The sequence below is a fragment of the Scyliorhinus torazame genome, chromosome 3, assembly GCF_047496885.1.
Source record: "Scyliorhinus torazame isolate Kashiwa2021f chromosome 3, sScyTor2.1, whole genome shotgun sequence".
NCBI lineage: Eukaryota > Metazoa > Chordata > Chondrichthyes > Carcharhiniformes > Scyliorhinidae > Scyliorhinus > Scyliorhinus torazame.
The window spans coordinates 304,466,682-304,494,045 of record NC_092709.1 but is presented as its reverse complement, the minus strand read 5'-3'; the positions used below and the strand labels follow the sequence as shown (position 1 = coordinate 304,494,045).

Below are 27,364 nucleotides of genomic sequence, written 5' to 3'. Positions count from 1 at the left end.
AAAAGCACAGACAATAATAGGCCACAGAAGCAAAGTGGTTGTATCACAGCTTGAAATTGATGCTACAGAAGCACTCGACAACAGAACAGTAATTGATCAAAATCAATGGTTCACCAGTAACAAAGAAGGACAGCCTGTAAGAGATCTGCAAACAGCCTGTAAGAGATCTGCAAACAGAGTTCACTATGTGGGAGCGGAGAACAAGCAATTGCTAGGAGCTGGAGTGCTGTTAAATTACATTCAGAATTACTGAGGCACTGCAAGTTTAACTTTCCTTGTCTAGTACAGTATTATTAACGGAGCAAACAGACAGATAAAAACAAATCTCATTAAGGAATTAGGTCTACATTGGCTGGGCATATGCAAGACACAGAAGTTGGCATGGTTTGCCCAACACTTCAATTGCCTTCAATGCCCTCAAGTCACTTTGCTGTTTCCCAGCCGATTTTTTTCTCCTATAATAATAATATTTATTAGTGTCACAAGTAGGCTTACATTAACACTGCAATGAATTTACTGTGAAAACTCCCTAGTCGTTACAGCACTGCACCTGTTCGGGTACACTGAGGGAGAATTCAGAAGATCCAATTCACGTAACAGCACGTCTTTTGGGACCCGTGGGAGGAAACCGGAGCGCCCGGAGGAAAGCCAAGCAGGCACGAGGAGAACGTGCAGACTGCACAGACAGTAACCCAAACATGGGAATCGAACCTAGGACCCTGGCACTGTGAAACAGCCGTGCCATCCACGATACAACCCCCATCTCTACACTTTTATTGTCACGTCTCTCCTCTTATTATGCACTCGCCAATTTAATCTCCCCAAGACCGAACTTATTCTTCAATCTCTTATCAACCCAAATCCTCACCACAAGTATCTCTTCAAGAAAGAGAATGAACATACCAGAGAGGAGGTGAGCACGTATGGAGGATAGAGGATTGGGGGAGGTGTGTGTGGGCACAGGCAAGGGAGAGAAAAAGGGAAACGAACCCCAAAACAAAAGCGAGTCAAAAAACAAAAGCAAGGAGAGGGGGAGGAAGTGAGAGATTGCAATTTACTTCACAAATCAGGTGATACTCATTGGGGATTTACAGACACCTGCCCCAAAGCAACTTCCCTCACATCAGTAAACATGCAATTACCTCAGATCTGTTCAAGAGCAACAATGTTGGGCTCGACCTCGGATGTGCCTATTTACAGAATTAAGATCTTGAGAGCTTATAGTGGCAAACTAGTTGGGCATGGTCCCAACTAGAAGACCATAGTATTAAATGGCATACAGCAAGTTTAAAATGCATCCTGCAGTTTACCTCAGAGATATTTCAAATTGGCTTAACTAAAGAGCCACTCACATCTGTATTAGTGAATATGAAGCCCACAAATAGCTATTTAACCTGTACTCCAAAGTACATGTCCTCTATCATTGAAGTGAGAAGAATTGCTGAATAATAATCTTTATTAGTGTCTCAAGTAGGCTTACATTAATACTGCAATGAAGTTACCGTGAAAATCCCCTAGTCTCCACATTCCGGCGCCAGTTCGGGTACACAGAGGGAGAATTCAGAATGTCCGATTCACCTAACAGCACATCTTTTAGGACTCGTGGGAGGAAACCGGAGCACCCGGCAGAAACCCACGCAGACACGGGAAGAACGTGCAGACTCCGCACAGACAGTGACCCAAGCCAGCAATCGAACCTGGAACCATAGCGCTGCGAACCAAGTGCTAATCAGTGTGCTACTGTGCCACCAAACTGAAGCAGTGTGTAGCCACACTGTAACTAACTGTAAAGAGGCATATGGAATTTGCTACACATGACCTATGCCATTCTTCCCTCAATGAGACAAATGCTTTAATAAAAACATTGCCATGCAGCAATCTGGTCTTTGCCACGTAACAAGTTGGAGTTTTCTCTACAATCTTAACAATCAGATATGATAAAGCTTTAGCAAGTCATTTTTGATACCATACTTGAGGTATAAGGAGGCTTTTGTTTGAGGAGTTCAATTTAATTCATTTACCACAGACAGTTAATCATAGAATATGGCATGGAGACAGGCACTTCAGCCCGAATTGGTCCATGTCAACCAAAAAGTCCATCTAAGCTAACCCCATTTGCCTGCATTTGGCCCATATTCCTCTAAACTTTCCTAATAGTTGAGGGCCAGATGATCTGGAAGGTAAATAACTCAATAGCTGCCCAAAACTCATGGAATCATTCAAAGTCAACTGCATTCGAGAGAGTAATAGCAATGGCGTGGTTTGGGAAGAGTTACCACAGAGAAAACTACTAGATCGATTTATTGTACACAAAGACCCCAAAGAGGTCCTACAATTTTTCTCCCTCGTCTACTTTCATAAAAAGAAGTGACAGCCTAAGGTAGTCTTGTCAGTTGCCTTAAGTTTTACTAAAGTGATACAAGTTTTAATGTAAACAGAAATACTTGTCAACAGCTATCACCCAGTTACCAAACAAAATCAGTCTTTCCTCAAAGATGAAAATATACCTGACACTGCAACTCGACAGCAAAACCTTTTCATTTTCAACGTTCTCAATCATTTTTGTCATGTCTATCACACGTTTCAGTATTACTAAGTTACTTTAAACTCCTCAACCACAAGCTGTCTATCACAATTTTGGAAGCAGTTCACTATCACCTGTCTATTATGAGAATGTTTTGCCACCCACCCCTTCCACACCCACAATTCTTATTATCCACATTAATTGTGAAAGTGACAACTGAAATGCACAGTGGTAAACCCAATGATACAGTGAGACACAATTTCCAAAAGATCACACATTAAACTGATTTACTAGTGCCAAATTTGTGCGACTGTCGACTTCCATTGGCAGCCATGGTGTGAGTGGTCACGCACAGGGCAGCTCCTGCTTGAAGACGTAGAAAAGAGCACTTTTTATCCAAAATTAGGGTGCAACTTCAACAGTGTAACTGAAGATCGGAGAAGTGTCGCCCCCCCCCCCCCCCACCCATCCCGAGAGTGGTACGTCTGCTGGTTACCAAACCCGGCAAAAGATCTGGCCAAGGAGTTGGAAGAGACCTGTGGAGCAGCAGCCAGTGGAAGGATGGCAGAGGGGGAAGGGCTCGTGCAAGTAGCAAAGCCCCAGATGGAACAGTTATTGGCCTTCATCGAGGAAGGGTTCTGCCAGCAGAGGAAGGAGATGCAGGAGGATCGCACGAAGGCCATCAAAGGGGCTGTGGCACCGCTGAAGGGCTCGATGGAGAGGGTGGAGAAAAGTTGGAGGCACAGGGGTCGCAGATCCGAGAGATTAAGAAGGTGATGTCGGACCACAGCGATCGGGTGGTGGCATTGGAAGCGGGGGGTGGGGCTTTGAGGAGCAAAGGTGGAGAAGCAGGATCTGCGGATAGTGGGCCTGCCTGAAGGAGAGGAAGATGCGAGTGCCACGAGGTACGTTTTGAGGATGCTAGCTGAGCTGGTGGCAGAGGGGGTGTTGGATAAGACCCCTGAAGTGGACAGAGCGCACAGGTCTTGGAGGCAGAAACCTACAGCGGGGGAGCCGCCACAGGCGGTGATCGTGAGGCTCCTTAAGTTCGTGGAGAAAGAAGATTCTGTGGTGGACCAGAGAGAAGCGCAACTGTGAATGGCAGGGGAACAAAGGAGTGAAGCGACGAGGCGAGGTTGGAGAATAAACATGGTCAGGAGCAGAGAAAGGGGCCATCTTAGTGGGCCGGATGTAGGGTGAAATTAACAGGGGAGAAGAGCCAAAAGGGAAGAATGGCGGACAGTAGAAGGGATGGAAGTGCAAGCACCCGGTAAGATTTATAACGTGGCACCTGCGAGGGCTCAATGGGCGGTCAAAAGATCTTGTGTCTTTGCGCGCCTTTAGGAGCTTGAAAGCGGAGGTGGTCTGTCTGCAGGGTTTGAAGTCGCAGTATGACAATTTTGATGAGTAAGTGCAAAGGAAGTGAGGGACCGGGGTAGGAATATGTGAGTAGGGTATTAGAAGGGACGCCAGTGGGGTTGGTGAATGTGTATGCACCGAATTGGTGTATGTAGGTTTGATGAGGGGATTGCTGGCAGCAACCCCGGATTGGCCAATCACTAGTTGATTATGGAAGGAGATTTTAATTGTGTCCGAGAGACGAGGGTAAATGAGATCGAGCCCAGGTCAATAGGTTGAGTACAAATGGCAAAGGAGCTTGGTGGAAAAGATGGGTATGGTGGACCCCTGGTGCCTCAAGAACCCGGGGAAAGGACGTATTCCTTTTTTTCGCATGCGTACAAGGTATATTCCAGAATTGACTTTTTTGTGGTGAGCTGGGAGATTTTGGTTGGGGTGGAAGGGCAGAGTATACAGGGATAGTTATCTCAGACCATGCGTCCCATCGGCTGGAGATTCGACTTAGATTGGGAAGGGAGCAGAGGCCAGGGTGGAGGCTCGATTCGGGGTTGTTAGCAGAGAGAGGGTTTTGTGATAAAGTGCAGGATGTGATTAAAGATTAAAGCCCACTAGGGATCAGGCAATTCTGGATTTGGTGATGTGTAATGAGGCAGACTTGATTAGGGATCTTAAGGTGAAGGAACAGTTAGGGAGCAGTGACCACAATATGATAGAATTTACCCTGCAGTTTGAGAGGGAGAATTTACCCTGCAGTTTGAGAGGGAAAAGCTGGAGTCAGATGTAATGGTATTACAATTAAATAAGGGTAACTACAAAGACATGAGGGAGGAGCTGGCCAGAGTTGATTGGAAAAGGAGACAAGCAGGGAAGACAGTGGAACCGAAAGACAGGAGTTTTTGGGAGTTATTCGGGAGGCACATCAGAAATTCATCCCCAGGAGGAGGAAACATGCAGTGCAGGACAAGGCATCCATGGTTGACGAGGGAAGTCAAGGACAGCATAAAAGCAAAAGAAAAAGCATACAAAGTGGCAAGAATTAGTGGGAAGCCAGAGCATTGGGAATCATTGGGAATCAAAAGCGAGCAGAGGACAACTAAAAAAATTAATAAGGGGCGAGAAGATGAAATATGAGTGCAAGTTAGCTAGTAATATAAAAGAAGATAGGAAGAGTTTCTTTCAATATATAAAAATGTAAGAGAGGCAAAAATAGACATTGGACCACTGGAAAACGTGGCTGGAGAAGTAATAATAGGGTACAAAGAACGGCAGACGAACTGAATAGTTACTTTGCATCAGTCTTCATGGTGGAAGACACCAGTGGGTGCCAGAGCTCCAGGAGAACCAGGGGGAAGAGGTGAGTGCAATGACCATTACTAAGGAGAAGGTTCTGGAGAAACTGAAAGATCTGAAGGTGGATAAGTCACCTCGACCGGATGGACTACACTCCAGGGTCCTAAAAGAGACAGCTGAGGAAATTGTGGAGTCACTGGAGGCAGGAACGGTTCCAGAGGACTGGAAAGTGGCTAATCTAACACCACTGTTCAAGAAGGGAGGGAGGCAGAAGATGGGAAATTATAGGGCGGATAACCTGACTTCGGTCATTGGTAAGATTTTAGAGTCGTTATTAAAGATGAGATTGCGAAGTACTTGGAAGTGCATGGTAAAATAGGACTGAGTCAGCACGACTTTGTCAAAGGGAGATCACGTTTGACAAATCTGTTAGAGGTCTTTGAGGAGGTAACAAGGAAGTTAGACAAAGGGGAACCAGTGGACGTGATTCATTTGGATTCCAGTAGGCCTTCGACAAGGTGTTGCATAGCAGACTGTTAAATAAGTTAAGAGCCCATGGTGTCAAGGATAAGATCCTGGCATGGATAGAGGATGGGCTGACTGGCAGAGAGTGGGGATAAAGGGGTCTTTTTCAGGATGGCAGCCGGTGACTAGTGGTGTGCCTCAAGGGTCTGTGCTGGGACCACAACTTTTCACAATATACATTAATGATCTGGAAGAAGTAACTGAATGCACTGTTGCTAAGTTTGCAGCTGATACAAAGATCTGGAGAGGGACAGGTAGTATTGAGGAAGCAAGGGGGCTGCAGAAGGATTTGGACAAGCTAGGAGAGGGGGCAATGAAGTGGCAAATTAAATACAATGTGGGAAAGTGCGAGGTTATGCACGTTGGAAGGAGGAATTTAGGCATAGACTATTTTCTAAATGGGGAAAGGCTTCGGAAATCAGAAACACAAAAGGGACTTGGGTGTCCTTGTTCACGATTCTCTTAAGGTTAACGTGAAGGTTCAGTCAACAGTTAAGAAGGCAAATGCAATGTTAGCATTCTTGTCAAGAGGGCTAGAATACAAGACCAGGGATGTACGTCTGAGGTTGTACAAGATTCTGGTCAGACCCCATTTGGAGTATTGCGAGCAGTTTTGGGCCCCATATCCAAGGAAGGACGTGCTGGCCTTGGAAATGGTCCAGTGGAGGTTCACAAGAATGATCCCTGGAATGACGAGCTTGCCGTATGAGGAACGGTTGAGGGCTCTGGATTTGTACTCATTGGAGTTTAGAAGGAGGAGGTGGGGACCTTATTGAAACTTCCAGGATACTGCGAGGCCTGGATAGAGTGGGCATGGAGAGGGTGTTTCCACTTGTAGGAAAAACTAGAACCAGAGAACACCATCTCAGACTAAAGGGACGATCTTCAATACAGATGAGGAGGAATTTCTTCAGCCAGAGGGTGGTGAATCTGTGGAACACTTTGCCACAGAAGGCTGTGGAGGCCAAATCACTGAGTGTCTTTAAGACAGAGATAGATAGGTTCTTGATTAATAAGGGGATCAGGGGTTATGGGGAGCAGGCAGGAGAACAGGGATCAGAAAATATCAGCCACGATTGAATGGCGGAGCAGACCCGATGGGCTGAGTGGCCTAATTCTGCTCCTATGTCTTATGGTCCGAGGGGAGATTATCTCGTTCAAGATTCATGCGACTAGGAAAAGGAGGGAGGAATATGAACAGCTAATGAACAAGATGGTGGTGGTAGATAGGGAGTACTCGAGGGTGCCCACCAGAGGCATTGACGAGGAGGCAAAAATTACTGGGGCAATTTGATAGGCTGACATCGGGGAGGGAGGTAGGACAGCTGCGTAGGGCAAGAGGGGGTGCAGTACGAATATGGGGAAGGTGACTCGAATGTTAGCACATCAACTACTGAGGCAGGCCATGTTCAGGGAAACATTGAAGATACTGACTGGGGCAGGGGATATGGTGTCAGAGTCGGGGAGGATAAACGAGGTGTTTGGGGGGGGGGGGGGTGAAGAGGGGGGTCATGGGACGGTTCTTAGACGAACTGGAGTTACCACAGTTGGAGGAAGAGAAGAGGCAGGCACTAGAGGAACCACTGGGGCTGAGGGAGATATTGGACAGTATAAGGGGTATGAAGTCGGCGAAGGCCCCGGAGCCGGATGGCTACCCGGCAGAATTGTATAAGGAGTTCACGACGGACCTGGCACCACATCACTTGGGGGCATTTAATGAGGTGCTGGAGAAGAGGGGGGGGGGGGGGTGGAAGTACCGGAGTCGATGACGCAGGCAACGATCACATTAATACCGAAAAAGGGGAAGGATCCGTTGGAATGTGGGTCGTAGAGGCCCATAATCGCTGTTAAATACAGACGTGAAAGTGGTGGCTAAGTTGGTGGTGGGCAGGATGGAAGTTTGTGTCCTGGGTTGGTTGCGGAGGACCAAACAGGCTTCATAAACGGCGGGCAGCTTTCTAGTAATATAAGGAGGCTGTTAACTGCGATTATGACCCCGTCGGGAGCTCAGGTAGCGAGGAAGTGGTGCCCATGAATGCAGAGAAGGCATTCGACCTGGTGGAGTGGCGGTACCTGTTGGGAAGTCCTGGGAAGATTTGGGTTTGTGCCACGGGTTAAGAGGCAGAGGCAGCCTTTGTTATAGAGGCAGAGGCAGAAGGGAGGGTTGGTGTTGCCAAACTTGCTATAATATTGGACGGCAAATGTGGAGAAGGTGAGGCGATGGTGGGAAGGAGAAGGGGTAGAATAGAGGAGGAATCCTGTTGGTGGTCCTGCTTAAGGACTATGGTGACGACGACATTGCCAATGACGCCAAGCAGATACTTGGAGAGCCCGGTGATGCAGCCCACGGTGAAGATCTGGATCCAGTTAAGGTGGAACTTTAGGATAAAGGGTTTAGGATAGAGGGGTTATTGGTGTTGATGCAGTTGTGTGAAAACCATGGTTTTGAGCTGTGGGGAATAGATGGCACATATAGGAAGTGGAAAGAAGGGGGGCTGGTGAAGGTGAGGGATGAGAAGCGGGGCTGGTGAAGGTGAGGGGATTTGTAGTTGGAAGAAGGGTTTGCCAGTATAGATGAATTGAAGGAGAGGGTAGAACTCCCAAGAGGAGGTGAGTTTAGGTACCAGCGGGGAAGAGACTTTGCATGGAAGATTTGGAAAGAGTTCCCCAGGTTGCTGAGGTACACCCTGCTGAAGCAACTGTTGCTTCCGGATGGGGAAAGGGAGGGCAGGATTGGAGACATATACAAGTGATTGGGAGAATGGAGGGGGGGGGGGTGATGGAGACATATACAAGGGATTGGGAGAACCGGGGGGGGGGGGGGGGGGGGGGGGGAGCTGGGGAGTATGAAGTGAGGCGCTACAAAGGGTAAATACGACATCCTCGTGCGCAAGAATGAGCCTGATACAGTACAAGGTCGTACGCAGGGTACCTATGACGCGGGCAAGAATGAATGGGTTCTTTCAGGGGTGGCAGGCGACCGAGTAAAGTGTGGGCGGGGCCAGCGAATCACACATTTTCTGGTGCTGCGAAAGGTTAACGGGATTCTTTGGGAGGGAGGGGTCGAGTCAGACCCTTTGGTGCCGATGTTTGGGATATCGGAGAAGCTGAATCAGATGGAGGGGAGGAGATCTGACGTTGTAGCCGTCGCTTCTCTGATTGCCCGGCGACTAATTTAATTGGAGTGGTGGTCAGCAACGCCACCGGAAGTAGCGACCTGGCTGGGTGACTTATGACGTTCTTCAGCTGGAAAAGATCAAATAAGAGTTAAGGGGTTCAGCGGAGGGTTTCGTGGCAAGGTGGGGGATGTTCGTGACCGTGTTTGAAGAGTTGTTTACAGATCCCTGGAACCATGAGGGAGCAGTACTGATTAATCACTTTGCCGCCCTATTATCATGATGTCGGATCAGAAAATAAAACAATTCCACCACTTGTTAAAATTCTCCACGTTTTATTTTCAGTATCTACCCTAATCTGTAGGGTTAACAATTATTGTTTTATCATTCGTTCATGGGATGAGCCTGTCGCAGGCTGTGCAGCATTTATTGCCCATCCCTAATTACCCTTGAGGGGGACGTTAAGAGTCAACCACATTGCTGCGGGTCTGGAGCCACATGTGGGCCTGGAGGCACATGAGCCAGACCAGGTAAGGATGGCAGATTTCATTCCCTAAAAGACATTAGTGAGCCAGGTGGGTTTTTATGATAATTGACAATGGTTTCATGGTCATCATTAGACTTTTAATTCCAGATTTTCACAGAATTAAAATTTCACCATCTGCAGTGGCGGGTTTGAACCTGGGTCCCCAGAGCATTACTCTGGGCCTCTGGGTTACTTGCCCAGTTACAATACCACTATGCTTCTGCCTCCCCTAATTTGCCAATCAGATTAAGGATAATCTCATAATTTATTTGGAAATGGGGAATGATACTGGATGAACACATATTATAACGAAGTAGTGAAAGAGGACTGCAAATGTGAAATCATCTCCATGAGGTGATAAATCTAACGGCCTAGCTATTCAAACAATCATTAAAAGCCTAACGGCAATGTGCCAGTCCAAAATATTTCTCAGTATTTGCGTCTCAAAAAAAGATTGGATTGTTCCGTTGCTGTTTGTGGAACTTCGCTATTCACAAATTGCTTCTCAATTTGTCTACATGATCGTGACTGTATTTCAAAAAGAACTCGTTGCTGTCAGGTTTTTGGAGTTTCACGAGCAACTGGAAAGATCCTATAAATGTTTTTATCTGTTCATGGGCTGTGGGCGTCACAAAAAATGTTAAGTGGGGGTTACTGGGTTACGGGGATAGGGTAGATACGTGGGCTTCAGTAGGGTGCTCTTTGTAAGGGCCGGTGCAGACTCGATGGGCCAAATGGCCCCTTTCTGCACTGTAAATTCTATGATTCTATAAGTGCAAGATTAACCAAGATTGGGAGATGAATTGGCGATTTCAGAGACGAGAACAGTTGCAAAAATGTTATTTTAGTCTTTTAAGAGGCCAACAAGATTATACCTTATTAAATGATTTTAAAAAAAATAATTTTGGGGGTACCCAATTCTTTTATTCCAATTAATGGGCAATTTAGCATGGTCAATTCACCTACCCTGCACATCTTTGCATTGTGGGGGTGAGACCCACGCAGATATGTGCAAACTCCACAAGGACAGTGACCCGGGGTCGGGATCGCACCCGGGTCCTTGGCGCCATTAGGTAGCACTGCGCCACCGTGCTGCCTCATTAAATGATGTTTAATGTAATATTAAGAAGTGGAACTTGCATTTTTTGTGGGAGGATGTGGCATGATGGTATTGTCGTTGGACTAGTAATCCAGAGACTTGGGGGAAATGCTCTGGGGACCAGAGTTTGAATCTCACCAGAGAAGATGATGCAATTAGAAATCAATAAAAATCTGGAAGTGAAAGTCTAAAGATGACCATGAAACCATTGTCAACTGTTGTAAAACCCATCTGGTTCACTAATGTCCTTTAGGGAAGGAAATGTATCATCTTTGCTGGTCTGGCCTACATGTGACTCCAGACCCACAGCATTGTAGCATGGCCAATCCACCTAATCTGCACATCTTTGAACTGTGGGAGGAAACCAGAGCACCCGGAGGAAACCCATGCAGACACGGGGAGAACGTGCAGTCTCCACACAGACAGTGACCCAAGCGGATGTCGAACCTGGGATTCTGGCGCTGTGAAGCCATAGTGCTAACCATTATGCTACCCTGCTGCCCAAAGTATGCTGCACTTAGTATGTCTTTGTGCAACATTTAACCATGTCAACTTTGGACCACATCACAAATTGTGTGCAGCCACAAACTCCTTCCATCCATGTTTACAAACCTAATAGTGCGTTAACACACACACACACACACACTTTTTTTTTCTTTTTTAAAGCTTAGAGTACCCAATTCATTTTTTTCCAGTTAAGGGGCAATTTAAAGTGTTCAATCCACCTACCCTGCACATCTTTGGGTTGTGGGGGCAAAACCCACACAAACACGGGGAGAATGTGCAAACTCCACATGGACATTGACCCAGATCCAGGATTGAACCTGGGACCTCGGCGCCGTGAGACTGCAGTGCTACCACTGCGCCACCGTGCTGCCCCCCCCCCCCCCCCCCACACACACGCTTAAGAAGCAGAAACATTGCACAGTTCTACTTCATTTTCTAGTTTGATTCCTGAAAATAATTCCAAAATCAGTCTTACTAAAAATTCAAAATTATCTGAGTGAAATCCACGATTCTTTTCCCTACTTGCAGTTACTTTATTTTAATCTCGTACATCTTTTATAAATAACAAGCTTGACCATAATTCTAATTGCTAGCCCCACATTTCAAAGATACACTGACTAAATGCATTAAACCCGGGGTCTTGAACAAGGGGCTGGAGCAAAGGCCGGGTGGGAAGCTAGGGGGTTCCACTCATCGACTCTTGCTTCGCTGAACTTTATTTTTCTTAGAAATGCCGTTAAACCCTGCTTACATCTTTGAACAAGGAAAATAACGTGAGTTAGTGCCTTCGAGCACATAGTATCTTATTGGCAAAGCAGGAACAGAGAAGAGGACTTTGTCAGCTGCAGTGAATTAGAACATCAATTCTTCCAGTGTTGGTTCCCCCGCCCCCAGCCAATTTTATAAACACAAAAAATTAACCGAGTAAGGAAACAAAGGTATATTATTAACTCCTGGGGAATTAATGAGGTGGTAAGTCCATGTTATTGGTTTTCCTGAGGTCATCTGGTTCATAAAATTCTCCTTTAAAAAAAATATTCAACTTTGTTAGAGTTAAGGAAATCGGCAAGTTGAAGTTTTGTTTAGGTTTATAAACTGATGTGATTGCAGTGTGTGGGAAAGGAACAAGAGCAGCCCATCAAGATGAAAAATAGAAAATGCAGTCCTTCCTACTTGGACATGGATTCACATTTACTGGTACTCACTGGCTTGAAATGAACACTAGAAATAACGCTCACTAACACTAATAATGCTCACTATTGTCATACATCAAATAGTAATGTCTTGCATCCACAAATCTGGAAGTTGCTGTCCCGAGTTGACCTGTCCCTCCACAAGTTGTCCTAGTGAGTGACTCAGAATTGAAATACACGCAAAAGAATGAAGTTGCTGTACTTATTTGCTGGAATCCCTGGCCATTCAAGTACAAACTAACTTTAACAGCACGTCAAGTATTAATCACTGCTAAACCACCTCTCTTTTATAAATCAGGATTTGCATTACTTCAGATTTTAGCTATTGTTGAGATTTTAAGATATTGTTTTTAAAAACAATCCCAGCTTCCTTTCTCTCCCTACTTCACTCAAATTAATATTCTAACTTGCACACCAAAATTTAGATACCGCGCTACGCTGCAGATTCTTCAATCTCATTGGTTGAGGAGATAGGCTGTCTCTTGCCTGTTTTACAGATTCTAGATGCCCTTTGCAGAAGGTACCCAGGTGCTTCAGACCCGCGATGACCAGAAGCTGCTGCTAAAAGGCCTACAACATGTTGGCGACCAGTTACAAGTGTAAATGAATGGTAAGCACGGTTTGTTCAAAATTGATCATAAAAAACAGGGCCAGTGTGCTTGTGCTCAAGATAATATGCACTTTCCACTGATAGGGAAGACAAAGGTAACAGAAGGTTGTGTTAGCCCTACCATGGCAGTTGGTGCATTCAATGCTGTCTCATTCGATTAGCAAGTTGAACCTATTACTGAATTGCCACAAGTCTTATATCTCCAGCATCGATTGACATGGCATTAATGGCAAGGACTGACAGGCCTACTCTCATAAGACCATAAGACATAGGAGCAGAATTAAGCCACTTGGCCCCAGAGTCTGCTCCGCCATTCAATCATGGCTGATATTTTCTCACCCCATTCTCCTGCCTTCTCCCCATAACCCCTGATCCCCTTATTAATCAAGAACCTATCTATCTCTGTCTTAAAGACACTCAGTGATTTGGCCTCCACAGCCTTCTGCGGCAAAGTGTTCCACAGATTCACCACCCTCTGGCTGAAGAAATTCCTCCTCATCTGTATTGAAGATCATCCCTTTAGTCTGAGATGGTGTCCTCTGGTTCGAGGTTTTCCTACAATTCAAAACACCCTCTCCACGTCCACTCTATCCAGGCCTCACAGTATCTTGTCAGTTTCAATAAGATCCCCTCTCATCCTTCTAAACTCCAACGAGTACAGACCCAGAGTCCTCAAATGTTCCCCATACGACAAGCTCTTCATTCCAGGGATCATTCTTGTGAACCTCCTCTGGACCCTTCCCAAGGCCAGCACATCCTTTCTTAGATATGGGGCCCAAAACTGCTCACAATACTCCAAACGGGGTCTGACAAGAGCCTTATACAGCCTCAGACGTACATCCCTGGTCTTGTATTCTAGCCCTCTTGACATGAATGCTAACATTGCATTTGCCTTCTTAACTGACGACTGAACCTGCACATTAACCTTAGAGAATCGTGAACAAGGACTCCCAAGTTCCTTTGTGCTTCTGCATTCCGAAGCATTTCCTCATTTAGAAAATAGTCTATGCCTAAATTCCTCCTTCCAACGTGCATAACTTCACACCTTTCCACATTGTATTTCATTTGCCACTTCCATTGCCCACTCTCCTAGCTTGTCCAAGTCCTTCTGCAGCCCCCTTGCTTCCTCAATACTACCTGTCCCTCTACAGATCTTTGTATTATCTGCAAACTCAGCAACAGTGCCTTCAGTACCTTCTTCCAGATCATTAATGTATATTGTGAAAGGTTGTGGTCCCAGCACAGATCCCTGAGGCACACCACTAGTCACTGGCTGCCATCCTGAAAAAGACCCCTTTATTCCCACTGTCTGCCTTCTGCCAGTCAGCCAATCCTCTATCCATACCAGGATCTTAGCCTGAACACCATGAGCTCGTAACTTATTTAACAGTGTCCTATGCAGCACCTTGTCAAAGACCTTCTGGAAATCTAAATAAATCACGTCCACTGGTTCTCCTTTGTCTTATTTGCTTGTTACCTCCTCAAAGAGCTCGAACAGATTTGTCAGACACGACCTCCCTTTGACAAAGCCGTGCTGACTCAGTCCTATTTTACCATGCACTTCCAAGTGCTTCGCGATCTCATCATTAATAACAGACTCTAAAATCTTACCAATGACTGAAGTCAAGCTAACCGCCCTATAATTTCCCGTATTCTGCCTCCCTCCCTTCTTAAACAGTGGTGTTACATTAGCCACCTTCCAGTCCTCTGGGACCGTTCCTGCCTCCAGTGATTCCTGAAAGATCATCACTAATGCCTCCACAATTTCCTCAGCTATCTCTTTTAGGACCCTGGGGTATAGTCCATCCGGTCCAAGTGACTTATTAACCTTCAGACCTTTCAGTTTCCCCAGAACCTTCTCCTTAGTAATGGTCACTGCACTCACCTATACCACCTGGTTCTCCTGGAGCTCTGGCATCCCACTGGTGTCTTCCACCGTGAAGAGTGATGCAAAGTAACTATTCAGTTCGTCTGCCATTTCTTTGTTTCCTATTTTTACCTCTCCAGCCACATTTTCTAGTGGTCCAATGTCTATTTTTGCCTCTCTCTTACCTTTTATATATTGAAAAAATCTCTTCCCATCTTCCTTTATATTGCTAGCTAGCTTGCACTCATACTTCATCTTCTCCCCTCTTATTGCTTTTTTAGTTGTCCTCTGCTCGCTTTTAAAGGCTTTCCAATCCTCTGGTTTCCCACTAACGCTCGCCACTTTGTATGCTTTTTCTTTAGCCTTTATGCTGTCCTTGACATCCTTCGTCAGCCATGGATGCCTGGTCCTCCCCTTAGCATGTTTCCTCCTCCTCCAGAGGCGAATGTTGTCCCCTTGTTCCAGAAAGGGAATAGGCATAACCCTGGGAATTATAGGCCGGTTAGTCTCACTTCGGTCATAGGTAAATTATTGGAAAGGGTCCTGAGGGATAGGATTTATGATCATTTGGAAAGATACAGCTTAATCCAGGATAGTCAGCACGGATTTGTGAGGGGCAAGTCTTGCCTCACAAGTTTGATTGTATTCTTTGAGGAGGTAACTAAGTAAATAGATGAAGGTAGACAATGTTGATGTCGTATACATGGATTTTAGTAAAACGTTTGATAAGGTGCCCCATGGTGCTCATGCAGAAAGTAAGGAGGCATGGCATAGAGGGAAATTTGGCTGATTGGATCAGTAACTGGCTATCACATAGAAGACAGAGGGTGGTGGTAGATGGTAAATTTTCATCCTGGAGCCCAGTCATCAGCGGTGTACCATAGGGATCAGTGCTGGGTCCTCTGCTATTTGTGATTTTTATCAATGACTTGGATGATGGATTTGAAGGTTGGGTTAGTAAATTTGCTGATGACACCAAGATTGGTGGAGTAGTGGATAATGTGGAGGGCTGTTGCAAAGAGACATTGATAGGATGCAGAGCTGGGCTGAAAAGTGGCAGATGGAGTTTAACCATGATAAGTGAGGTGATTCATTTTGGTAGGACAAATTTGAATGCGGATTACAGGGTCAACGGCAGGGTTCTGAAGAATGTGGATGAGGAGAGAGATCTCGGAGTTCATGTCCATAGATCTCTGAAAGTTGCCACCCAAGTGGATAGAGCCGTGAAGAAAGCCTGCAGTGTGTTCGCATTTATTAACAGGGGCATTGAGTTTAAGAGCCGTGAGGTTAAGCTGCAACTGTACAAGACCTTGGTTAGACCACATTTGGAGTATTGTGTGCAGTTCTGGTCACCTCATTATAGGAAGCATTGGAAAGGGTGCAAAGGAGATTTACCAGGATGCTGCCTGGACTGGAGGGTAGGTCTTATGAGGAAAGGTTGAGGGAGCTAGGGCTTTTCTCATTGGAGCGAAGGAGGATGAGAGGTGACTTAATTGAGGTGTACAAGATGATGAGAGGGACATTCAGCGACTTTTTACTCGGGTGGATGTAGATGTTACAAGGGGGCATAACTATAAGGTTCATGGTGGAAGATATAGGAGGGATGTCAGAGGTAGGTTCTCTTTACTCAAGAGTGGTTGGGGCATGGAACGCACTCCCAGCTACGATAGTGGAGTCGGACACTTGAGGAACTTTCAAGCGGTTATTGGATAGGCATATGGAGTGCACTAGAATGATTGATTTGATCTTAATTTCAGAATAGTTCGGCACAACATTGTGGGCCGAAGGGCCTGTACTGTTCTATGTTCAGCTCTACCCACAGAGATTCTATGCCTTCTGATCCTATATCGCTCCTTGCTTTCAATTTAACTTAATTCCTTACTAACAATGAAACCCCGCCCCCTTTGCCCACCTGCCTGTCCTTTTGATAGGACATATATCCTTGGATATTTGGATCCCAGCCCTGATCCTCTTGCAGCCATGTCTCTGTGATGCCCACAACATCGTACCGGCCAATTTCAATGTGTGCAACAAGTTCATTTACCTTGTTCCGTATGCTGTTGCACATTTAGGTACAACACCCTCAATCCTGCATTGATCACCTCCCTTTTCACACTCTCCTCAGTCACTGTACCCTGTACTGTAGCCCTTTTTGATTTTTGAAGATGGCTACTCTGCCTTACACTTTCCCCCTTACTGCCTTTTGTTTCTGGCCCCGTTTTACTTCCCTCCGACTTCCTGCATCGGTACCCATCCCCCTGCCACATTAGTTCAAACCCTCCCCAACAGCACTAGCAAACCCCCCCCCCCCCCAGGACATCGGTTCCAGTCCTGCCCAGGTGCAGACCGTCCGGTTTGTACTGGGCCCACCTCCCCCAGAAGCGGTTCCAATGCCCCAGGAATTTGAATCTCTCCCTCTTGCACCATTTCTCGAGCCACGCATTCATCCTATCGATCCTGACATTCCTACTCTTACTAGCTCGTGGCACTGGTAGCAATCCTGAGATTACTACCTTTGAGGTCCTACTTTTTAGTTTAACTCTTAACTCCCTGAATTCAGCTTGTAGGACCTCATCCTGTTTTTAACCTAGATCGTTGGTGCCTATGTGCACCACGACAGCTGGCTGTTAACCTTCCTCCCAATGTCCTGCAGCGCTCCAAGATATCCTTGACCTTTGCACCAGGGAGGCAACTTACCATCCTGGAGTCTCGATTGCGTCCACAGAACCGCCTGTCTATTCCCCTTACGATTAAGTTCCCTATCACTATAGCCCTGCCATTCTTCTTCCTGCCCTCCTGCGCAGCAGAGCCAGCCACAGTACCATGAACCTGGCTGCTGCTGCTTTCTCCTGGTGAGCCATCTCCCTCAACAGTATCCAATGCGGTATGTATGTTTTGCAGGGAGATGACCACAGGGGACATCTGCACTGCCTTCCTACTCTTGCTCTGTCTTTTGGTCACCCATTTTCTATCTCCCTCAGTAATTTTCACCTGCGGTGTGACCAACTGGCTAAACATGCTATCCACGATGTCCTCAGCATCGCGGATGCTCCAAAGTGAGTCCATCCGCAGCTCCAGAGCCGTCAAGTGGTCTAACAGGAGCTGCAGCTGGACACACTTCTTGCATGTGAAGGAGTCAGGGTCAGTGGACATGTCCCTGAGCTCCCACATCGCACACGAGGAGCATGACACGGGTCTGGGATCTCCTGCCATGTCTTAAACCTTAGGTTAACTTATAGAACTACAATTCCAAAAAATGAAAGAAAAAATAAATAAATAGACAAATGAAAAGAAAAACTACTTACCTGTCACTTACCAGGAATGAAAAGCACCTCCTCCCCACCCATCTTAGAATTCCACCTAGCTTCAACTTCTCAAAACTCACTCTTCGCTGTGCCTCACTCTGGCTGTCTTTTCTCTGGCTCACTGGGAGAACTCACTGGGAGTGAGTTAAAGTTGCTCCTTTTAAATTGGCCCGAGTCATCTCACGATCGACTATATAATTGCTGATCCCTGGCAGAGGAGAGATTAGAATACAGAGCCTACGTTCTCTACAGTTTAGATGAGTGAAGTAATCTCATCGAAAGTTACAAAATTCTTGCAGGACTCCACAGGGTAGATGCAGGAAGGAGGTTTCCCCTAGCTACATGGTCTAGAACCAGGGGACAGTTTCAGAATAAAGGGTAGGCCATTTAGGGCTGAATGAGGTGGACTTCTTCACTCCGAAGATGTTGAATCTTTAACATTCTCTATCCCAGAGTGCTATGGAAGCTCATTCCTTTAGTATATTCAAGAGAAAGATTTAAACAGGGATAGTGTAGGAAAACAGTGTTGAGGTAGAAGAACAGCCACGATTCTGTTGAATGGCAGAGCAGGCTCAAGGGGCAGAACAGTCTCCTCCTGCGATATCATATCCTACGATATCATAGAATCTACTGTGCAGAAGGAGGCCATTCGGTCCATCAAGTCTGCACTGGCTCTTGGAAAGAGCACCCTACCCAAGCCCACACCCCCCAGCCTAACCCCGTAACCTCACCCACCTGTTTGGACACTAAGGGCAATTTAGCATGGGCAATCCACCTAAGCTGCACATCTTTGGACTGTGGGAGGAAATCGGAGCACCCGGAGGAAACCCACGCAGACACGGGGAGAACATGCAGACTCCGCACACGCGGTGATCCAAGCCGGGAATCGAACCTGGGACCCTGGAGCTGTGAAACAACTGTGCTAACCACTGTGCTACCCCGTATGGTAGGAGACAAGAGCATAAGAAATAGGAACACGAGGCAATAATCCCCCTTAAGCATTCTCCATCATTCAACCAGATCAACTCTGCTTTCCCACCCTATTCCCATATCCCATGCTTTCCTCAGTGTCTAAAAATCTATCGATATCAGTCCTGGACACACTCTATGTAACCACATCCTTCTGGGGTAGAAAGTACCAGAGAATCATAGAATCATAGAATTTACAGTGCAGAGGCCATTCAGTCCATCGAGTCTGCACTGGCCCTTGGAACGATCGCAATCCTGTAAGTGAAGAAACCTCTTATGTCAGTTTTAAATGGCCATTCCATTATCAGGAGATTATAAATGCTAATTTTAAACTCTCCAATCAAGGGAAGCAGCCTTTCAGCATCTTCCCTGTGAAGCCCCTTAAGAATGTTGTATGTTTCAATGAGATCTCTTCTCATTCTTCTAAATTGCAGATAATAGATACATTCTACACATCATTTGATGTTTTCGGTTACTAATTTTAAAGCTGATCAATTCTGGGTCTCAAATTTTGAAAAACGGTCCAGTTGCTCAAAAGAAAATTACTTGTCTCAGCGTATCAACGTGGAGTGGGATTTTATTCACTTACATCAGAAACAAGTAATAAGTCTTACACCAGGTTAAAGTCCAACAGGTTTGTTTCAAATCACTAGCTTTCGGAGCACTGCACCTTACTCAGGTCATTCACCCGAGGAAGGAGCAGTGCTCCAAAAGCTAGTGATTTGAAACAAACCTGTTGGACTTTAACCTGGTGTTGTAAGACTTCTTACTGTGCTCACCCCAGTCCAACGCCGGCATCTCCACATCATCAGAAACAAGCCTCGTGAATACAGATTGATTTGTAGTTGAAACTCCAAAAATCAAACCAAGATTTCACAAAATGTGCACCAACAAGTTCATTCTGATTCAGACAAGGCTGAGGCATGAAATGTTCTTTTATGTTCAAGTTAATTCAATAGGAGAGCACTCGTACTCTATTACATAGTGTTTTGTAACTTAAGCTTTGTTGTGTATTGCCAACAGAGAAAATCATCTAACTCTTTGAAAGGAAAAATGCAACTTAGGTTTGGGAAACTCTGCATAGGACCGATATGAATTTGCAGAAAACCGCTAAGGATTAGCTATTTTCAGTAGTTTTTAAAAACGTAAATGAATTTTACTGCTTAATGTTAAATGCCTCCTCCAAGACTGCATACATGTATTAATACATCTTCCCCATAAATACATATAAAAAAACTTTTTAAAAATGGATTCATCAGGTTCTTAACACACGTCTTGTATGGAGAAGGGGCGGTTATATTTAGTGATTTGACCTCTATGTTTCATGTACTTCCTGGCGCGTTCTCTTCAGATTCCCTTCCAGCCTCTGACACACATACACTCACACAGTGAGGGAGAAGCATAGGCGCCTCACCTCATCTACTGTTCGCTTGGGAAGGTGCAGGATACCCAACAGCAGTTTAAGCTTCACCGCCGACGAGAGGCCGTGAAAACACACTCGGATGTTGTCCACGACGTCCTTAGTGAGCAGCGAGGCGATACTGGGAGGCGCCCAGAGCTCGTCCGCTGAGCCGAGCTTGTTGTGCAGCCACAAGCCTGTGTCGCTCTCCCTCATGGACGCCATCTTGAAGAAGGAGATTTGAATGGACGGGCATTAACCGGGGCGACTAAAGCCTTTGCTGCGGACCACGCCCCCTTGGCAGTCAGGCCGCGCCCCTCGCGCCAAGGCCACACCCCGCCCGCCGCCATGGCCGCGCCCCTCGCGCCCAGGCCGCACCCCCTTCGCGGCCCAGACCGTGCCCTTCGCACCACGGCCGCGCCCCTCACATGCAGGCGACGCCTTATTCCCGCCTAGGCCACGCACCCAGGCCACGCCCCGCCCCCCCTCCCGTCGAATAGCGTCGGTCGGTCCGCTAGTTTGATTGATATGACCGCGTGTGGCCACGCCCCCTCGACCAGTCCGCCTCGCCAAATGGTGGGAGGCCCGCATCAATCATATTCTTGCCGTCCGGGCGGGGGGGGGAGGGGCTTGAGAGGCAGAAGCTCGAGCGGTTTTAAATTAATTTTTTGCCTCGGTTGGTTGATTTTGGCTCAGCTTATTTTGAGAACAAATTGTTTCTAGAATAAAATAAATGACATTGAGAGAGTAGTTTATTTGACGAGAAATAAAAATAACGGTGAGTTTGCTGTCACCCCCTCCCCCATTCACACACAGGCTCGCCGCCGCCATGATGGCCGCTGCTTCGCTCTGTGTCCTCATCCTGCTCACTGCTGGGCTGTCAGCCGGAGCCAACAGCGAACCCGGCACCGTTATCCCGGCTGAAAGTAAGTCCTGCTCCCTCCCTTGCTCCCCAAACCCGGGGTATGAAGTCAGTCGAAAGATAAGTGTCGACCCTGATTGAGACATAAAAGATGCTGAGCAGTCTTGGCAGGGTGGCTGTGGAGAGGATGTCTCTTGTGGGGGAACGGGGTGACTGGTCACAGAGGATGTTCCTGTTTTGACTCCCTCTGTGTGTTGAGTTGGATTAAAATAGATTACTCATGGCATGCATAGATGTGCTGAACTGGGTTAATTATAAAGTAGTTGAAATTTAATCATTAAAGCCACTGAATTAAGCCAGTTTGTTTGTATTAGATTTCCTCACATCACATTGACCCTGTTAACTCTTGGCAATTTTATAGGGCGGTGCAGTGGATAATAATAATAATCTTTATTATTGTCACAAGTACGTTTACATTAAAGACCAATTAAATTACTGTGAAAATCCCCAAGTCACCACACTCCGGAGCCTGTTTGGGTACACCGAGGGCGAGTTCAGAATAGCGCTGCTGCCTCTCGGCGCTGAGGATCTGGGTTCGATCCCGCCTCCGGATCACTGCCCGTGTGGAGTTTGCACATTCTCCCCCTGTCTGCGTGGGCCTCATCCCCAGGAATAAGAGAAATAAAGGTTGAGCTTCTGCCAACTTTGAGTATGAGCTGTCCTAATTTGAGTTGAATTTTACAGTGTGATTATTTTAACTTGTGGTGCAATAAATGCACATTAGTGTTGGCTAGGGTAATCTGTGAAATAGTTAAATCATGGCATAGGGTGGGATTTACCGACCACCCCACCCTGCGTCTTCCGGCAGGGGAAACAGCCCGCCAGCGGGATCTACTATCCCACCGTTGTCAACGGGATTTCCTGTTGCCAGCACCCCTCGCCCCAGGGAAACCCGTAAGTTGGCATGGGACACGAATTTCCTGCTGGTGTGAACAGCTGATAAATTCCACCCGTAGTATTTGTTTTTTTAATTTGAAAAGCATTGTATTCAAATTCTACTGTAAATATCTGATGGAAAGTGTGATGACTTATTTATTAGCTTGTTCTGTTAACAGTACCAACTGTAAGTTTTAAGATATATTGTTTGGAGTTAAGCTTAGCTGCTTTTATGTTTCTTCCACAGGTCGCCCCTGTGTTGACTGTCATGCTTTTGAATTCATGCAGAGAGCATTACAGGACTTGAAAAGGACTGCAAATAACCTAAACACTCGGGTAAATATGCATTCCTCACTACAGCCAGTTGATAAAATAAATTATAGCTGTACAGATTAAAATAGCTAATGCTGGGAGCAAAACAAAATGTATTCTTTGTTTATTATAAATGATGTTCTGCTGCAAAACTGGTTTACAACTTTAAGAAAAAGTGTTACCTTTCTGAAGTACTGAAAAAGGCATGATGCATTGCATTAGCACAGTACACAAATTGATAATTTTATTGCAACATAACTCCATGAGATTATCTGAGCTCCCTGTATGGTGTTGCAGTTTGAATGAGGTTAACAACATTTGGGCAAACAATGCGAAGAGTCCTATTGATCTCACAAAAGAGGATTTGGCCCATAGTTGTGGACATAGTGATGGATATTCATACGGCCAAGTTACTTTAAGTTATGTTTATGATCAGTGTTCCTAGTATTCTCATTATTTTCATCAGTATTCATAGCTAGTGTAAGGAATTCACTATTTAATTTTATGTTGCACTCATTTTCATCTTGCATTCAGCAAGAATCTAATGTAAGGGGAATCAACAAATTTATACTGTATGAGAAGAGAATGCCGATTGGTTGGCAAATGGAAGTGTTGCCATGGAGAGTGCACCGGTTAATGGTGACTGACTGTTAACTGCCAATCATAGTTTAAAATTTAAACCAGGCAGCTTGACTCTGGTCAAGGCATTGTACTGAGGAATGAACCAGTGAATGGCTATCCCTTATTTTGCTCAGCTGAAATAAGCACAATGTGTGTACATGTTCTTTCTGTCTGCGAAGCACAGGGTCCTATGTATCAATACATACAGTTTTCAAAACACACACATGCACTACACTGCAAACCCAATTGACAACTTAAATTGGTTGTCAGTGTACTTTTTGATACATAATTATATCTAATGTTGGACACTAGTTGAGTTTTGCAAGCACAGCTGGTTGGGTGCAGCCTGTACTTTGCCTGTTGCAAACAGCAGAAAGGGCATGCTGTTTGATACAATCCATCAATCTTTGGGATGTATGGCCTACCTAACTGGAATTACACTGGCACCCAAATTCATATACCCATTACTCACTTGTGTGATAGGCAGAATATCCTTTTGGCTTGATGGTAGCATCCTGTTAATAGTGAATATCACTCATGTTGCTTCTGCACAGTAGCAATGTGAGACAGCTAGCTTCAGTTATCACTCAATTTTTTAGATACCTTGCCCTTCCAGGGTAATCAAAGATAGAGTGTGTGGTTTTCAGGGCTGAAAGTGATGGCCTTGGGCCCATTCATGAGTTTGCGCAATATAAGCAGGGGCTGTTTAGCACAGGGCTAAATCTCTGGCTTTGAAAGCAGACCAAGGCAGGCCAGCAGCACGGTTCAATACCCGTAACAGCCACCCCGAACAGGCGCCGGAATGTGGCGACTAGGGGCTTTTCACGGTAACTTCATTTGAAGCCTACTTGTGACAATAATCAATTTTAGGGGCAGCACGGTAGCATTGTGGATAGCACAATTGCTTCACAGCTCCAGGGTCCCAGGTTCGATTCCGGCTTGGGTGACTGTCTGTGCGGAGTCTGCACTTCCTCCCCGTGTGTGCGTGGGTTTCCTCCGGGTGCTCCGGTTTCCTCCCACAGTCCAAAGATGTGCAGGTTAGGTGGATTGGCCATGATAAATTGCCCTTAGTGTCCAAAATTGCCCTTAGTGTTGGGTGGGGTTACTGGGTTATGGCGATAGGGTGGAGCTGTTAACCTTGGGTAGGGTGCTCTTTCCAAGAGCCAGTGCAGACTCGATGGGCCGAATGGCCTCCTTCTGCACTGTAAATTCTATGATTCTATGAATATACAGTGCAAAATAATCAGATTGGGGCCGCCATTATACCCCAGGATGTTTTTGATATACCCTATTTCAGCATAAAGCTTGCATGGTGAGCAAATGGCAGGGGCCCTCTTTGAGGTTACCGATAAGGCCCATCTGATTCCTTGTGGAACTGTAAGAATCCCAGCATATATATTGACCAGTGTATTTCCTTCACTATTTCTTCGATCTTTTAAATCTTCAAATTAACTTTTGTGTGCACGTATAAAAAATGCGTGAGCTACATAAATGTAATCCAAACTGTGGCCAAATGCTTGGACTCCAGTCAAATCCTAATATACAGAAATATAAAGAGATTCTTTTGGAGGGGAAGGAGAATTTACATTTTGCAAATGTTTGTGTTTTGTGTAAAATTTTGAAAGGTGGTCGCATGTCACATTGATATCATCTCTATTTACAGACTGACGATCTGCTGCTGAGAGTGGAAAAGCGGGCATTATGTGACTGCCTGTCTTCCAACCTGTTAGCCTGATGAATCAGAGATGGACCATGATACTTTGCTCAGAGCATAGTCCTATGAATCATGTGACACAAGTGAAATGTGTCTCAAGGACTTGAGATGAGAATGTGTTTTTGCTGGTGATACACAAAGCTAACTATTCACAGTGAAATGTTAAATGTGTTTCAGTGGCCTTTCCTTTTAAAATAAAGGGAAATAAATTATTTGATTTACGAAGCCACTGTTATTTGAAATCATCTTTCAAAACCACATTGTTCTGGTGTCAGTGTTGCTGTTTTCAAAAGTTTCCTAAAGACTTTTTTCGTTCACCATTCCTTCAATTTCTCCTTCCCCTCCCTCCCATTCCTCCGACCAGTCAATATTTTCAAATCTACTCCGACTCTTTCCCCCCCCCCCCCCCCCCCCCCCCCACTTTTTCTCTTTGCTAAATTAATTGAGATGTTTTAATGTAAGGAACCTATATAAACATGACTACCTTAAGTTTTATTTTGCAGGTCACCATCATTTGTTTGCACTTTAATTTATCCTGCACCTAATGAGAAAGCATGGAATGTGATGTAATGAATCGGTTTACTATTGTATAATTTCCATAACCTTTTTCTAAACTTCTTACAGGGATAGGGTAGGAAAATGCAGTTGAAGTACAAGATTAGCTGTGACCCTATTGAATGGCGACTAAGTTTGCAGGGCCAAGAGGCATACTCCTGTTTCTTCTAAGACTCCTTTACGTTCAATTGTTGGCGAGTAGAATGTCTTGTACTAAGAATTACATATTTAGCTGTAGAAAATGTGATATTGTTCAAGGTTGAGAAGTAGTTTTATTAACATTTATTTGATATGTATTGACGTGTTGATCCGTAAAGTGTAACTTATTTAACAATTTAAATATGCATGGTACAGTTACCATTTTTATTCGCTACATTGAATTAAAATTGTATTCAAAAAGAAGCACGTATTTATTTTGTGGTACTTTATTCATTACTTTATTTCTGTTTAGCAGCCTCAGTGATTCAAGTACATTTTTGAATTTAGTACAATTTTTTTGTAAATCTTTGCTTTGTTTCTCTCTCCAACATCTCACATGCTGTTTCCTGACTGGCATTCTGTTTCCAGGCAGATAGTTTCTGCCCATGAAGTTGCTGAAGTGGTCCACAGGAGCGGAGCCTTTGGTTGTCACTTCTACGTGTACACAAATTGCTTTGTGCTCTTTTCAGAATGCAATTAGGGAGAGGCAATAAATGCTGGCCCAGCCTGCATCACATGGATGAATAAAAAAAAACATGCTTTCATTATTTATTTTATTTATTTTTCAGAAGAATCCAAATTAATCAGGAAATAAATTTGGGACTTACACGTGGGAAACTATTGGCTGGCTTCTCTGTCTCCGTGGGTTTCCTCCGGGTGCTCCAGTTTCCTCCCATGGTCCAAAGGCGTGCAGGTTGGGTGGATTGGCCATGCTAAATTGCCCTCAGTTTCCAAAAAGGTTAGGTTGGGTTATGGGGATAGGGTGGAGGTGTTGCGCGCTCTTTCCAAGGGCCGGTGCAGACTTAATGGCCGAATGGCCTCCTGCACTGTAAATTCTATGTTCTATGTAAATTCTCATCCCATAAGACAATGGTTTACACCATGATGATTAATATCATTAAGCATCGCCTTGTGCCCCACCCCATAATGTGGCGCGATCTCTACTGCATTTGCAGTAACGAAAGACTGGGCTGCAAAGATGCGGAATTTGCTGACCGATGTTTTCTCCGTACTTCACAGCCAGCTGAGCTTTTGGTTACTGCTCATCTCTTCCAATGCCCTTCTAAATAATCAGCCACCAGAGGTCAAGGGCATCGGCTGCTGTCTCCCAGTTGTGAGTGTCAATGTCCACCATCTTATTTTGAATGCAGATGACTAGTGGAGGTGTGGACGCCCAGAGTTACCCAGCGACAGGTTTAATGTAAAAAAGATTTTTGGGTATATGGTCATCATTCATCCAATGAACGTGGCTAAACCAGCACAGACATCATTGGCTAAATGTATGCTGATGGAATTAGCATGCTTTAGGACCTCAGAGTTCATGAAGGCCAAGAGATAACAAGGATATGTCAGACAGCAAAAGTGGAAGCTGTTCAGCCTTTTCTGCCTAGCATATGTGTCCAGCTCCTGCTGCTGCAGAAGAGTGTGCTGAGGATGCAGGCTTGGTAGAATCGCAGTTTATGAAAATATGAAATAGGAGCAGAAGTAGGTCATTTGGCCCTTGAACCTGCTTCACCATTCAATAAGATCATGCCTGATCTGTTCGTGGTTCTAGTTCCATTTCCCATCTACCATCTACCCCCATTACCTTTCGATTCCCATTCCCAACAAGAATCTATATACCTCTGCCTTAAAAATATTCAATGACCCTGCTTCCATCGCCTTCTGAGGCAGAGTTCCAAAGTCACGCAGCCCTCAGAGCAAAACATTTCTCTTCTCTGCCCTATTAGGGTGACGCCTAATTTTAAAACTGCCCCCTAATCCTGGACTCAGCCACAAGAGGAAACATCATTTTCACCTCCACATTGTCAAGATTTTTAGAGATCTTGGGCTAGATTCTCCACCGGCGGGATGCTCTGTTTTGCCAGCAGCCCGGG

The 27,364-nt window shown here is 45.4% G+C and overlaps 2 protein-coding genes across 3 annotated transcripts in view; one reads left to right on the top strand and one right to left on the bottom strand.

The window, feature by feature from the left end:
• The window catches only part of nelfa (negative elongation factor complex member A), a 99,764-nt gene extending 79,175 nt beyond the window's left edge, over positions 1-20,589 (bottom strand). The window contains exon 1 of the mRNA XM_072497489.1: positions 20,305-20,589. Within this exon, the coding sequence (XP_072353590.1) occupies positions 20,305-20,514 (210 nt within the window). The 5' untranslated portion in view covers positions 20,515-20,589. The remainder of the gene's footprint in view (positions 1-20,304) is intronic.
• Positions 20,590-20,902: 313 nt separating this feature from the next.
• Positions 20,903-25,691, top strand: nicol1 (NELL2 interacting cell ontogeny regulator 1). 2 transcript variants are annotated; one of them, XM_072497492.1, is made up of 4 exons: positions 20,903-20,965; positions 21,106-21,215; positions 22,335-22,423; positions 24,684-25,691. In XM_072497492.1, the coding sequence occupies exons 2-4, from the start codon at positions 21,119-21,121 to the stop codon at positions 24,753-24,755; spliced, it is 258 nt and encodes an 85-aa protein (XP_072353593.1). In that variant the 5' UTR covers positions 20,903-20,965; positions 21,106-21,118; the 3' UTR covers positions 24,756-25,691. The 2 variants fall into 2 exon arrangements, with proteins under 2 accessions (XP_072353593.1, XP_072353592.1); XM_072497491.1 differs by lacking the exon at positions 20,903-20,965 and having other exon boundaries at positions 21,064-21,215.
• The last annotated feature ends 1,673 nt before the right edge of the window (positions 25,692-27,364 follow it).

Bases quoted from the DNA above. Each gene is read 5' to 3' on its own strand.
- nicol1 (XM_072497492.1), top strand. From the start codon at position 21,119: ATGATGGCCGCTGCTTCGCTCTGTGTCCTCATCCTGCTCACTGCTGGG. The intron at 21,216-22,334 runs GTAAGTCCTGCT...TTTCTTCCACAG, and splicing joins CACCGTTATCCCGGCTGAAA to GTCGCCCCTGTGTTGACTGT. The intron at 22,424-24,683 runs GTAAATATGCAT...CTCTATTTACAG, and splicing joins CAAATAACCTAAACACTCGG to ACTGACGATCTGCTGCTGAG.